This window comes from Prinia subflava, chromosome 5 (assembly GCF_021018805.1).
Source record: "Prinia subflava isolate CZ2003 ecotype Zambia chromosome 5, Cam_Psub_1.2, whole genome shotgun sequence".
Classification (NCBI taxonomy): domain Eukaryota; kingdom Metazoa; phylum Chordata; class Aves; order Passeriformes; family Cisticolidae; genus Prinia; species Prinia subflava.
Window position 1 is genome coordinate 57283367 of NC_086251.1, and position 15771 is coordinate 57299137.

Below are 15771 nucleotides of genomic sequence, written 5' to 3' on the forward strand. Positions count from 1 at the left end.
GCATCTTCCAGGCAGTGCCTGGAGCTTTACAGCAAAGAACCCCACGGTCCCACAGAGCAACTTCATTGAACAAGTGCCTTTTAGTGAAATGGGACATCTAAAAATGTTGTGAAACAGTCACCAAAAGAGTTGAAGGAAAGTGATAAAATACACTCAATTATTCTCCTCAGACACTCTCCAGACATCAGTGTAATTTCATTGACTTCAGTGAAATTAGTGTTAATGTAGGAATGGAAATGCAGCAAATCTAATTCCAGCATCTCCTTCCTGGAATGGTGAGCAAGAAAACAAGAGAGGTAATCAGATAGAAACAAGTGCTGATCAGAAGGAGTTGGACAGGGAGGAGAAGAGCTCCAGGAACTGCTGCCAGGAAATAAAAATACTTTTCCAGTCTCACATAGTCATGGAGAGTTCAGCAATACATGCACTGAGGCCAAAATGAAAAGCCAGGCTTTTTTAATTGGTCTTACTTTGATGGTGTATGCAATCTTTTGTTGTTCTTCTGAATATTTCAAACCCCCTCTGCCAGGACATCGATGGCTAGCAATGTTTCCAGGAATGTTTTATATTTTTGGTATTACAGAGAAGGGGATGATCCAGAGCTGTGGGACTGGTGGAGAGAAAGGGGAGGTAATGTGAAAGGTACAGTATTTGGACAGCTTGCTTCACCTGAAAACAGATCATTTTATAGCCTTTGGAGTGCTGATGTCCAGTTCTACATATAAATGTATAAATAAATTAAGAAATAGTAATTAAAAATTTTATATTACTATCTGGCTTTGTGATCCTCTGATGAACAATGCAAAAGCATTTTTGGGGTGTGCCTGCCATTTTGCCCTTCACAAGGGTAGTTTGTTCCCTTTGCAAAGGTGAACACAGAGAGTCTTCGTAGGACCACAGGTGTTCTCTGAAGCGACGTAAAAACTACCCAGATATGCTGGAACTCAGATCAGCATTGTGTGGGGAGTGGAACCCTTTCCTAAGCACATTCACCTTCCCCAAAGACCCCTCTCCTCTGGTAAGAAGGGGGTTTGTGGCAGCTCTGGGCGACTGCCAAGCCACAGACCTGTGGCGAGCGTGGTCCCACCAATGTCAGACAAGGGGGTGGTTGTGCTTTGAGCACACAAAGGGTTAATTGATAATGCTGAATGCCAAACTGAGAGGCCAGCTTCTTTCCTCTTCCCAGATGGATGCAGCATGGAGCAGGACATGTGATTTCATAGAGTACAGAAGTGGGAAACGTGCTTGTTTTCACAGTTGGGTTTCACTTGGCTATTGACTGTTTTACAAGACAACCACAGAGGAAGCTCTGAAGAAGCTGTCAGGCTCGGTGACAGCTCAGCATCTGCCACAGCTAAATCAATACTGCCATGAAGGACAGGTTCCCAAAGTGAATAATCAAAGTTAATTCACCTTGAAAGTCTGAAAATGTTGGTGTGAAATTTTTTAGACAAAACCTGCATTGTTCCAGCAAAAGAGGAGAGGTGCTGAGGTCCAGCCCTGAGCTCTGCCCAAGAGTGGGAATAGGGAGCAGGCTTCACACCCATGCACAAATGTACTGATAAAATGGAAATCTGGTGCTAATAAATTGGGCAAAAAGGGGTTTGGATTGGCCCTTATTGCTAGCAGTATGTTAGGAACTCATGGCTTGGTTTTGTGGAAAATATTCCATTGCAATATAAGCTGAGGGTATGTGTGAAGGTAATTAATGTTCCACTTTTTCTTAGGCTGTTAAGGCTCATTTTTTGCATCAAAATGTGATATTCTTCCATTGTTCAGGTTTCTAATATTCAAAAGCAAAAGACTGGAGGAAAAATGTTTTGCTGTGAATTATTTTGGTTTTGTAAAAGCTGGGGGTGAATTGTTTCAACTTTTTGTGAAGCTCTTTTCTTTAGTTTCCATTGGTTTTAGTGCAAACATGTCAGGGAAGAAAAATTTAATCAGAGCTAATCTGTCAGCATCAGATAGAAAATTTTGGACTCAAAAGTTTGCTAAGCTCTGTCTAGAAGTGCTGAATTTGCTGGATGGAGGGAGGATTAGAGAGAAAGTGCTTCTGTAGATGACTTAGATGAGTAAGAAATATTATTGAGTCCAGTGAATCAGTTTTGTGGTCATTTTATGAAGCAGAATTACTCTGAAAATAATAGGATGGAAACATCATCTCCAAATTTGAGGCTTTTAATATTAAGGGTTAAGTACTTTACTTGTTCCTAAAAATACCCTATAATTACTCACAAAAATCCATCTTCACACAGAGTTCAGGCTGAGTTCTACTGAATTGAAGCAATATTGCTTTACCTGTTCTCTGTCTCATTAATAGTTTCAGACAGATATTGTATAAATATCTCACTGTTATGGTAACAGGTGTGTTTACCACATCACTCAGGGCTGTACATGTATTTTATAGCTGGAATAATTCCTTTAATTGTCCCAAATCCGTTCTTGTTATTTGTGCTGAGATAAAACCGAACATTTAATTAAATGAATAAGCAAAAATGGATTTGAAAGATCTAGAAAGAATGAGCAAATTAGAAGACTCAAAGGAAAATTTGCAGCTGGAGAAACTCTGGGCCCATTGATACTGTGTGTTCACCTTTACACTGTATATGTATATTTATGAGTATCTAAACCACACCAGCACATGGATTTATATAACACAAACTTCTGCACTGGCATGCACATAAAAAAAGAACCTAGGAGCAGAGAGCTGGAAGCATCTTTTCAGGCAGTGCAGTATTTTGAAGGTGTGTTTACAAATTTTCCATTATATTTTAACAAGACAGGCAATTTAGGTGGTGTCCCTCAGTGTGCGAGTGATGTTCTGGCATCCTGCCTCCAGCAACATTGCTGTCCTGAGTTCAGCTTAATGTGACAAGAACTCAGTGTCCCACTAAAAAAAAAATTCCTTTAAAAGCATTAAAGAGGAAAAAAAAAATCAACAGGAGAAGAAAGCCTCGCAGCTAAAATCCAGCACGGAGCTGTAAAGTGTTTTCACACAGGGATACTGACAGCTGCCAACTTTGCTCAGGGAACTTTTTGGTTTTTTTGAGATGTTCCCTTTGGTTCCTGTGCTGCAGTTTGGTAGTGCTGGAGACCCTTTGTGTCCTGTGCTTGTTATTGGTGACAGTTTTGACACGCTGGGGCACAGTGAGGAAGGCACGGGATGGTTTTGATCCCTGGATCTCAGTTCTGGGCAGTAACAAGAGGAAGGGCAACGCTCTGGGAATGGGTTTTTTTGGTGGAGAAAGGAAAGAGGAAGATTTATGTGATAGGTGGATGATTGTCTGACAGACACAATTCAGCTTTTTCTGAAATGCCGGAGAGATTTGCATGGAAATGAGGGAATATTTGAGATAGTATTCAAAGTGGAGAAAATGATAAATAAGGATGGAGCAAAGTGTGCTAGAGGCATGGAAGTTTCTGGAATTCATGGTGAACATAATTCTCATGAACTTTGGTTAACTTCTGCTTCTCTACTTTCCTTCTGCACCCACTGTAATTCCTTTAGGGAAGTGACTGTGTTTTATTTAACATTTACCTTTGCACAGGACTTTGTTCAGTGCAGACATTTGTGAAATGCCATTTGGCAAGGAGGTGATGGGTTTCTGAAGAAACAGAAATGATGAGGCATCATTGTAAGAAATGGTTTCACTCATTTCACTACTTAATTCTTGTCTGTGTTTGCGTCATACTGTTCTGATAAATGGAAAGTTAAATATTCCTGCCCCAACTGTCACCATCAAAAGCTGTGACCCATTAAACCCAACTTCCACTGCATATGAAAGGTGTAAAAGAAGCTCTAATCAGCCTCTTACTTCAGAGCTCTTAGAGAAAAAGATTCTAGAGTTAAGACCTTTTCACTGCAAAATGAGGATTTCCCCAGCAGAGTGGTGCTTTTACCATTCAGTTTGCCCTGCTGCCTGTTGTGGTGTAATTGCCACCATTTTTCAGGCTGTGCCTTCCTCTGTCTTGCTCAACACCCTTGACTAATGTGATGAGGAAGAAGCAGACCCTGGCAGTCCCAAGACATGTAAAGGTTTCCAGTGGAAAGAAATGCAGGGAATTCAATCCAAATACCACCAGGAACCCCCTGAGCCTGTGCAGGGCTCTCTGTTTGATGGCTGTTTCTCAGGTGAGGGAACAAAGTAATCTAATAACCTGAGGTGGCTGTGGAAGGGGATGTTGAGCAGGGAATTTGTGTGCAAACTGATCTGAAGCTGCTTAGCATCAGACCTTTCTCCCAAATTTGTCCCAAACCAGGCAGAGCTCTTGGCCCTCCATCCTCAGGGGGTTGAAATGAGGAATTCTGTTGTCTGTGCTGCTGAATAAACTTAACCAGCTCCAGCTCTTGTCCATCACTGCCACAGGACTGGAAGCCAAACCCACTGAGAGCTGTGGACAGTGGTAGCTTTAATTTAAGGCTGGGTTTTGCAATACCATTTCAGCCAGTCTGGGCTCACAGGAGTGTACAAAAGTGCAGGTGGTCAGGTCATCACACCTCAATGGTGGCAAGGCATTGGAGCTTTAAATAAGTATTTTCCATTAGCTGAGTGGGCTCATGAAAAAAAAAGAAGCTTCCAGGTTCACCATTTAAAAATTAGTAACCAACTATACAAGTGCAGTTGAAAGGTGAAGATTTTAATACGAATTTATGCATAAGGAATGCCAAATGCCCAACTGCCTCCAAAGCAGCTGTCCCTCTCTTCTGTGTCCCCTGCAAGGGGAAGAACAGTGAGTGTGAGTTCCTACAGTTTACCATTGATAATCATCTAATTTACATAATCATTTAGTTCTCATCAAGCAAATATCGATGTTAACAGGGATTTTACAGGCCTATCTTTATTATCACTATCCTCTTAATTTAGGATTTGCATTCCTGTAGTATCAGGAAGCTGCTGGGCCAGGAAAGCAGGGGTGGATGTCAGCTGGAAGAAAAGTTGGTGTTTTTTAATGCTTTGGATGATTTTGGAAGAAAAATGTAAAAGTTAGTGTTGGCATCTCCCTGTAAATGGGAAAAGCAGTGATCGAACACTGGTGTAAAACATTGCTGGGATGGGGGAGAGTATTTTAACAGCAAAATATTGAGTGGGGCCAAGGATTCAGGATCCAGGCTGGGCTTTTGAAGAGCTGCAAAACCTCAGGGCTGTGTTGGTGCTTTCACTGGCACAGCTGGCAGGCAGCAGTGCCCCTGAGGGGGAGAGGTGGGAGGCTGGGGCTGGCATCAAAGAAGTGCTATAAAACAGTGATGGGAAGAGGGGGCTTAGGAGGATTGTTTCCTCCCAAGTAGTAACTTGGTTGAGATGTGTTGGTGGATTTGAGGAAAGCTATTTCTGTTGGGAAAGTGGCAGCTTTTTGTTGCTGCAGCATCTCAGCCAGGCTGTTTGACGTAGGAGATGGCCACAGCCTGGTGTTGCACCAAACATTCTGCAGTCTGAGCAGATGTATCAAGGTGAGGTGGAAAGAAATAAAAAACTGCTCAGCTTCTAAAATCATGCATCAGATCTTTGAGTACTGGGTTTCTCTCTATTTATATTTAGTAAATTTTAGTGGTTTGACCCTGCCTGGATGCCAGACACCCACCCTGGTGTCTGCAGAGCTGTTCCTGTCTCATATTCCCACCCTGCTCTTCTCTGGCAGCAGTTATATCTGCACAATACCTTTTTTCCTTACTATTCTTAAATATGATCTCACAGAGGTGTTACCATCATTTCTAGTTGGCCCAGCCTCGGCCAGTGGCACATCTGTCCTGGAGCTGCCTGGCATTGGCACTGCTGGACATGGAGGAAGCTTCCAGAAGCTTCTCACAGAGGCCATCCCAGCCATCCCTGCGTACACAGAAGCCACTCTGTCAGCACCAAAATTAGGCCGTGCAAACCCAGTACAAAAATGTATATTGGAGTTTTTATCGAATCGCTCCTGAATGACAGAACTTTAATAATACTTACCCAAAAATCTCGCAGGAATAGCTAATCTGAAAAATTAGTTGAAAAGGAAATCACAGGTAGCCTCAACATGCAGAACTGAAAATCTGTATTTTTCCAGGATCATGGCCTCATGGAATTGTTTAACTTGGAAAAGACCTCTATGGTCACTGAGTCTAACCCCAGCACTGCCCAGCCCACCACTAAACCATGTCCCCAAGTGCCACATCTGTGTGTCCTATAAATCCCTTCAAGGATGGTGACCCCACCAGTGCCCTGGGCAGGCTGTTCCACTGCTGGACACTCCTTCAGTGAAGAACTTTTTCCTATTTCCAATCTAACCCTCCCTTGGCACAACTTGAGGCCATTTCCACTTGTCTGTTGCTTGATATTTGGGAGGAGAGGCTGGTACCCCCTTGCTAATCTTCTTTACAATGGTAGTTTAGAGAAACATTGTGTATGCTTGGATTAATAATACTCTAGCATATAGCAGGACATAAGGAAAATCACATCTCTCAATTAAGCCTCAGTTCCTTAAGGCAGATGTTCCTATCTGGATGTATTTAACATACAGTGAGTATAATAAGAGATCTGAAATGCTTTGGGATTATTTAGGTAACTCTGAGTCATTTTTTTTTTTTCCAGAAAGTTCGTTACTTTTAAATAGGCTAAAACATTTACGTAACACCATTGCTAAATCATTCAGAAATGTTTTATAAAAGTACAAATATAGTAACAGATTTTATATGTAAAAGTATATAGTACTTGGGGTTTTGTATGTAATTTTGGGGAGATTTTCCACACTGAAGAGCAAAAATAAAAACTACAATTACAGTTGGACCACTTACCTCACCTTTAGGACTGTGAAAAAATATTTCTGCATCATTACATCAAATTTTTCTCTGTAAAATTTAGTGAAGACTGTTCCAGATTTACACACGTGAAACAACTGAGTTAATGAGCATTGCATGACTGTAGGAACATAACAGGAAATGTTTGGAGAAATTCAAGCCATTAAAGAGAAGGTGAATAAATGCAGTTTGACCTAAGCTGTCCTTTCATGATATTGCATAATTTCACCTTCAGCCTCATCTCTCCTGTTTATTGTAAACTGAGAGACTAAATTAAAACTATTAAAGTATATGAATAACTTTAGAGGTTTCTTTAGATGTTGTTTAAATACTTTTACTGTAAAGAGAGGCACAGCATTTCATTTTCTTTCAGAACCTTTTGCAAATGTTTTTTACTGCCAATTCCACCTGCCAAAAATAATTAAAATACAGCTAAATGGGAAATGCCCTTGGTAGTGCTCACCTGCCTTTGTTTTTTCATAGGTGAGGGGTAAGACTCACACTTGTCACTTCAATATTTGCTCATTAAAGAGAGGTTCTCTGAGATATCTTCACTTGCTAATTATGGACAATATGGAGAGCCTTAACCCTTTGAAGGTGACAGCAGCATTAGATGCTTGTCAGCATCTCCAAACTTTTGTTGCATACCAAGACCTGCAAAACAATAAAAATCAGCTTTTTATCAATGGCTTCCTTTTCTAGTTATCATGTAGAAAGCAGGGATGGGGAGAGGATTTACAGAGAGAAGTAAATTATGAAAAATCTTCTCTCCCCCCAAAATCTGCCATGCCTCCCCTCGGCAGCTACTGGTGTGGGCATGGGGGAGCACCACGAGAGAGGAGAACCTTTGAGGCACAGCTCCAAAGCTGTGCAGATCTAAGCAGGTTCCCTTTAACTCTCTGCCAAAGATCCCTCATGCAGTCACCTGTGAGAGGAGTGGAGTATTTGGGTGAACTCCATCATTTTACCATTGCCAGTCCTAAAGGAAGGCTCTGGTTTCCAACAGGGAGATAATGCTGAGTTTGTCTGTGCAGACTCCACAGCCTGGTGGGTTCTGCCTTAGTGAGGTGTTGCTGGATAGTGTCTACAGGGATTTTGTGTGCTTGATCCAATGATTTATTCCACCCGTAATTTCTCGAATAAACCTTTTTTTTTTAAGTACAAAAACCTATTTTTTTCCAGGACCCTATATTATGAGACTCAGGACTAGAATTTCTTCTCTGGCCATATATTTTTCTGCAAATCCTCTCTGCCAAGAGGAGGTAATGGGTACCAGTTGCTCAGACAGGCTGTTTTCACCATGGCATTCTGAGCTGTTTCCAGCCTGGCAGGTGTCAGAGTTGAATCTCTTTGTTCAAGTCTTACAGGGCACATTTTCAATCAGCCTGTGTCCTCTGGGTAGGACTGCATGGCCAGTTGGGTTGTAGGCATTGGATTTGCAGATGCAGTCTAGCTGTAGTTACAGGTTCTAGAAATTCTGCTCCTGCAGAAAGACAGCATTTTGGGGGCAATTAGGGCCTCTCTATACATTTATAATGATTTGCAGTAGCATCTAACATCAGAGATATTTGTATCACATACCTGATGAGATGAGTGCATGATAAATCAGCAACTGTTCAGAAGGATGAGGGATGTTGCACTTAAGAGAAGTGATATTTCATCAGGTTTGTCCTGCTGCAAACATCCAAAAGAGCAGGGAAAGCTAAAGAAATAAAAAAGTTATGTGGCATTCATCCATCTAAACTTTTTTATATTCCATATACTTGTACTCTTAAGTGTTGATATATGTCTGAATGGATACAGAGGTATAGAAAATCTTTCTGTAGCTTGCAGATATGATGCAGCAATCAGAAAAGCAAGGAAAAAACCTGCCCTTGCAACATCATACAGACTGTTATTCTGCTGTGTTTTCTTAAATAGAAATCTTGTGTTCATTTGTGCTACCCATTGTGTGACTTAGTTTGGTGTGATCCTGTATTTGTGATGAACTTTGACATCTGATTTCTACCTGGACATATAAAAAGCACTGTGTGAAATGGAAGTACAATTCTTCTATTAGATGGGTTTGAGGAGAGCACCATGTTTCTTTAAAAATGCCACCTCTCACGTAGGGGTGATGTACAATAGTAAATTGGTGGGAAATAAAGTGAGATTTCTGGAATGAGGTAGAAATGGGTTTTGTAGAGGGATGACATTATGCACTGAGTGATGGAAGGCATTTTCCTTTCACAGTGGCTTATTTCTTACCATTTGTAGGCTGCAGGGTTTTTTTTAAAAAAAAAATGGAAATGCATAGCAGAATTCTGGTATAAAGTAACTCTGAGCAAAGATTATTAAAAGTTACAGGCACATTTCTGTTTATTTGATAATGTCAAAAACAGACATACCGGAGCACACTGGTGTTATGAGATACCAGAATATTTCTCTTTTCTGAAAAGCCTGTAATATCTAATGAAGGAATGTAAAACATAAAAGTCTCTGACATTATCCTTGAATTATGATTAGTATTTACTAGAGCCTACATATTAATTTTCATCTTTTTTTTTTTTTTCCCAGCTCTTCTTTATGCAACTATTTTTGGAAACGTCACCACCATTTTCCAGCAAATGTATGCCAACACCAACCGGTACCACGAGATGCTGAACAATGTGAGGGATTTCCTAAAATTATATCAAGTCCCAAAAGGCCTTAGTGAAAGAGTCATGGATTACATTGTCTCAACCTGGTCCATGTCCAAAGGGATTGACACAGAAAAGGTATGAGCACCCGAGGTAACAGTTTACATAGCAAGAGTTTGTGTCCATTGTGTGCTTTCTTAGAATGTGGATTGTATAGAAGCTTAAAATTTACTAAAAAATTATTAGCTGCATGCTACGCCTTTATTATGTTTGTGTTTGGTAAAAAAAACTGGTTGTTTTGGACTGTTTTGCTGCTTTGAATGTGTGCCTTTATTTTTTGTAGTGGTAGATGTTTTCTGCTTTCCAGTCTTAGTTTGTCTAAATACTAAATGATTTTAATATACTTAACTATTAAAATCAATGGGAAATTGGTCTTCAGATTAGCCCGAGAACATAATTTGGTGTCTAAACTACATCTGTATTATCCCGAGAAGTATTGGCATCTGTGCATTGCAATTGGATGAGTTTGATTGGCTTGGATCTTTTGCTGATGCCCAGCATGTTGTTGTATCCATCAGTATAATTAGTGTAGGATTTAGTGGCAGTGGAGATTGATCTCCCTGAGCTCAGATCTCTGGGCTGGCACTTCAGACCTTTGCTAGGGAGGTGCAGAGAATGTGATACCATTGGCATCCATGCCAGGGTGGAAGTCCTACAGGACTTTACCCCTCAGAAGGGACTGGTCATTTAGGTTTCTTCAAAAGCTGATTTTAGAAGGTCATCTTTGGAGAGTGATTCATCACCTGCCAGGACTGACCTCATGATTTGTCCTCGAGAACTCTCTTTCCTCATTACATGTGCAGTGAGTCTGCCTTGGATATTTCAGAGAGCTTGAAGTCAGAGAGGGAAGGGCTCTACCTGCAGTGCCTTGAACGTAAAGCAAGATAAAAGAGTTTTGGATACAGATTTTTGTTCAGTGAGGATCAGTGATGCTCCTGTGGCTCCTGTGGGCCTGGTACACGTCAGCTTAAATTAGGCATCCAAGCTCCAGTATCCATGACTTCCCTCCTGAGGACTTAAAGGCCAAGGGTCCAAAGGAGCTAAGGAACAGTCATGACAGATGACAGATGACTCTTGAAATGTACTTGCAGAGCTTTAAAGTTCTTTATTCAGTCAAATCTCTGGTGCAATATGAGAGGGTGATGCAGATTGTGCCAGGATGAAGTGTCTGCACCAAAAAATTTAGTCTTACATCATGTTGATGCAACACCACTTCTCTTATTTATCATCTGCTGTGAAATTCAGTTTACCACCCCAAATACAACTACTTAAAGTAGCAAAAATCCTTATTTCTTTGATTCTTGTGCTTCAGTATGCCACATTCTTTAATATGATAACTTCTTATATACACTAATATCCTAACATCCTAATCCTGATTCACACATTAAAAGTGAGCTTTTCTATTCTAAACTACTGTAAATGCATTCAGTTTATAGTATAAACTTCAAACTACATGAAAATTCAACTGCCATTTGCATTTATCTCCTTGCAGTTAAGCCAGGGTCCTGTGTAACTCCACTAGAGTTTCATTAGATTTTAATGATGCTTTGCAGTTAATTAGGAGAACCTATGCTTTAATTACTGAAATTTCCTACCACAGTTTCCGCATGTCCGGTTTTATAGATGATAAAAACGCAGTTAGAGCCATAATCTCCAACTCATGGCAAGCATTGTTCTCTGGTCTGCAAGATGGAGTGGCTGCTTAGCTAGATAATTAATTTACCTGTAAAATCTGTGACTTAGGTTTTTAACAATTTTCCCCCGGCGGAGACTTGCCCAAACGTAAGCCTGGATCCAAAGCCAATTTAAAACAGTGGAAGGATTTCAGGAGCCTCTGCATCTGGATATCAGTAGCTGCAGCTAATTGAGCTTCCCAGAAAAGCCCATGCCACAGAAGAACAGAGACAAGAGAAATGTAAGAACCTGAGCACCTGGTTGGATATTTTGGTATTTTGTGTCCCTTACAGCCTGCAAGTCTGCAAAAGGAGCAGCTGCAGTGGCCTGCAGTGCCTGCACAGAGCATCCCAGGGTCTGTATGGAGGCAAGGGTCAGGCAGTTTGCTTTCTGCTGCAAAAACCTTGCCTTTAGCAAAAGCTTGGAAAGCTGTGTACAGCCAGTCTCACATTTACCTCCACTCAGGGAGGCGTTACGATGTACATCACCCAAACAAAAGAGAAACAGTTGGAAATCCCAGCTGAAAAAATCACAGAAACAGGGGTACAGTCCTAGAGTCACCTAGGGTGGTTTCTTTTGCTCAGGTCCTTCATTAACCCTTAAATCCTTGCTGGAAGGCCCCTGCACACTTAAATTGCCTCCATCTGCACCAAACCTAGAGCAGCAGGAGGATGGGAGCAGAGGGACCCCCAAGGTACCCAGTGTCACATCAGATTTATTTTTGTGGGTGCAGAGGGGCTAATGGGATGCACTGCCCCTGCAGCTGAGCTGCTGAGTCCAGCCAGTGCTCCAGCTTGGAAGAGGGGATTATTGTTCCAGGTCTTGGATTGCTTCTCTGCACTGCTTTGTCTGACAGCCTGGACCTGACCTTAGAGGTTTCTGCCAGCTCCATTTTCAAAGCTCCAGTAATGACATTCTGAGCAGTCTGCTGTGAGGATATATTTGCATCACATGATTTCCCATTTTCCTTCATTTTTGTGAACTTTTCATTAAGCTTCTTATTATCCTGCAAAACACACATGTGCTGATGACACACATAATTACTGAGGAATTTCAGCTTTTCGTTTTCCATCAGACAGATCAGACAGTTTCCATCATCCAAGGATGTTTTTCAAATTAATACACTCTATTACATCCTAAATTATTCCAAATATATATCCACTGCCACACTGGAGTGTGTTTTATGACATCATTTGCCCAAAATTTGTCATATATTTAATTCAGTCACTCAGCGTGTTGAAATGGTTTTGTTTTGAAACCAAATTTAAAGAATCAGAAGGAAGAATGAGGTTTTTAATATGAGTGTTACAGTAGGTTTCTGTGATGTTGAATGATCCTAGCATTGATGGAGCAAGTTAACACGTGTTTCTTTGAGAACTAAAGCTTTTAAATTAATATGCCTGAAATCAAAATATGTTAAAAACTTGATTGAAATTACTACCACTTCACATGTGCTGATTTTTTGCCTCAAATATTTATCCCTGAAGGACTCATTCAGTGTGTGTAGTCCCAAAGAAGATCTTGGCCAAAACTGATGAGTCCTTACTTGAGAACTGAAGGCAAAGTAGAAGTTAGAGTGGAGGAGGTTAAGTGAAGATGCTGCCTGTGTAGCAGGATGTCCTAAAAAGAATTTAAAACCTCAGTGTGTTTTCCTTGTATGTGGAAGAGGACTTGGTGTCCCACACTGAAGTGGAGGTGCTTTAAGCTCAGAATTTTGGCTTTCCTGATCTCCTTGGGAATAGCTCATCCTCAAATCCTGCCTTCAGACCACATTGCTTCAGCCTGTCCCTGAGTGCTCACAAACAAGGAATTAGCAATGACACTAAAAGCATTAGCATATTTATTATTATTACCTAAGGGGAAGCAAGTGGCCTCTGATCCATAATCTTAAATCACTTAAACATGAGAGCCCTCCTCTGACAGCTGGGATGAGATATGGACACATCTCCTGGTGTAACAGTGGCTCAAACAAGATGGGATATTTTATTTTTTCTTTAAATTTTTTTTAAGTTTAATGATGCAGATTTTGGGGTTACTCATCTAATAACGGGCAGGGTTAAAAACATGACAAAACTGAAAAGCCTTTATGCATTAAACAGTATCTCTCATCCATCAGAACCTGGGGGATTTTTGTGAGAGGTAAAAAAGAGGCAGTGCTTTCTGTGTACATGACCATTTTAAAGTAGACTAATAAAATCTTTGCAGTAATAATTTGATATATGAAACACACGGAATTCAAATATTGTAGTTTTTATTAAAATGTCCAGGCAGCAAATGAGAAATGTATAGATATTAGCTCTTCTGTATGAAATAGGTCATTATCCAGGCAAGCAGAACAACCATTAACTAACATGCAGATGTCTCAAGGTCTTATCTAATGATAACACTCTGAAATGTCTGTAAAACCCAAAGATTTTCTCATCTTGACCTCTGTGCTGTTGTATGGCTTACAATTTGTCAGAAAGCAATTAAGTAAATGTCTGTCATGTTTTAACAGTAGTTTCCTTCAGAAAAGCCATAGGTTGAATGAGAAAAAAGTCATCTTACTTAGTTTCAACCTGAACATCAGTGGCAATTGGGATAATGAAAGGCAATTCCACATTGCACTGACTGAAATGGAAATCACAGGGACGTAACACAGCATTAGAATTACTCACTGCTGGCCCACTAAGCTTTCAGAAAGGAGATGGGTTTATGGTAAATAGACACAGGTTGTAACTTCATTAAACATTAATCTACATGAGGACAGTGCAGCTCATTCATGTTTGCTGTTAATAAGAGCTTCAAGAGCTGTAGGAATTATTAGTGATGAGCCAACAAAGAGGAATCAGGCTGCCATGTGCCATCACCCTGAGGTGTCCATGAGTGCTGGCTGGATTTCCTTGTGGATGACCAGGAGCACAAGGCTGCCAAGCTTCGTGGCCAAAGAGAGCTTCCACAACACTGGCTGTGACAGCTGCACACAACTCCCTGCTGGAAAGGGCAGGTAAAAATCATTCAGACAAGTATTTTTGTTCTGTTGTAGAGGCTGTAGAGGTTGTTGGTTGTTCCTTACAGACTGGGACGAGGTGAATGAGTTGTGCCTCACCTTACAGAGCTGAGCTAGGTGCAGTTGGAATCCATGGATCTCTGGAGAGTGGGATGCAGGACAGATGCTCAGGATCTCACTGTCCTTCCCATGGGTCTGTGAGCAGGGCCTGTGCACCAGTGGGGCTTTCTGCTTCCCCTTTATGGATTGTTTGCCTCCTGCATGCACTCTGCATGACCAGGAAAGAGTGTTCACAGTTATCTCTGCCTCTTGGATGTAATATCCTGGATTAATACAGAATAAATGGTGAACTTGCCATGCCTGAGGAGATGCCAGGGCTATGGAGCAGCTCATGAGCTTAATTCCTGGGGGAGTAAATCCCTGAGTGGATGGGCTGGGCAATTTCCTGAGCACTGCCACCAAAGGGATGGAGCAGACAAAGGGGCTGTCACTTCCAGACCACATCTTGGGCAAGGTCTCCACATCTGTTTTTGTCCTTCATTTCCTTGGGTGTCTTTACATAATGCTGCATGTGAGAAAACAAAGCCTCCTCTAGAGGAAGCACAAAATAAAATAGTGCACTGAACAGTTCCATTCTTCCAAGGGTGACCTTGAGTGCCAGCAACTGTTGTGACTGAGAAATTCTTTGATGTATGAGACATTCTTTCTGATGTTTGTTTTTTCTTGTTTTATCTAAAAAGCTGTTTTTTAAAGATAGATTTCCTGGCAGTTTGCTGTCCCTTTCCCCGTTAGAAGGCTGTGCAATAATTTTGCATGCTGTAGATATGAGAACTAAACTGAGAACAATAAAACCTTGAAGTATGCAACCTTTGGGCAGCCTGGGATCTGCTACTTGGGGTCATCTGTGGATGTTATAAGTGTGCCAATTTTCAATGCATTAGACAGACCAGTGGTCCCTGTGCTGGTGAACCACTTGACTCTTTAAAAGACACGTTGTTGTCTCTCATCTTGCCCTGATTTTCAAACTCTCAGCCAGAATCTGTGTTGACAAAACTGAATTTAATGGACTCTGCAGCCAATTTCTGGGGAGTTTTTTAATGTCTCTAACAGGTTACCTGGTTAAAAAAACAAGTTAATTTTGTTGCGATACCACTAAATCTATCCATTTTAATCACTGATTCAGCTCATATATTATTAATAAGGAAACAAGCCAAACTCAACTTAGATGTGATTTTCAGATCTCGATTTCAGGGCATTTAAATCCCAGTGACCTTGGATCTTACTGCAATTAAAACAGAGCCCACCATTGCTGCTGACATTCCGTTCTTAGTGCCAAGATACTCAGTGATGTATTAAAGACTACCCTAATGAGTGCAGGGTTAATTACTGCTCAGCTCCATACATCATCTTTGAGATCCTTTCAAAATTACCTGATTATTACAGAAAAATGCTGTGATTTGCCAATCAGCTCTTTTCTTACCTTTGTCTCTTTGGCCTCCATCCAGTGCTGAATGTAACACCCATAGCCAGGCCTGAAAAATAATTCCATGCTCAAATGAGCCAAATATTTCAAAAAATGTGAGTAACTTGGTCAGCTGCCTAGTGAGTATTGTGGCTGTTTTAGAAAGAGCTGATGTTGATTCTGACTGCTGAATATG

General features: G+C 41.0%; 1 protein-coding gene across 1 annotated transcript in view; it reads left to right on the plus strand.

Moving 5' to 3' along the window:
* The window catches only part of KCNH5 (potassium voltage-gated channel subfamily H member 5), a 152120-nt gene that overhangs the window by 91361 nt on the left and 44988 nt on the right, over positions 1 to 15771 (plus strand). The window contains exon 8 of the mRNA XM_063399554.1: positions 9329 to 9528. Coding sequence (XP_063255624.1) covers positions 9329 to 9528 — 200 coding nt within the window. The remainder of the gene's footprint in view (positions 1 to 9328; positions 9529 to 15771) is intronic.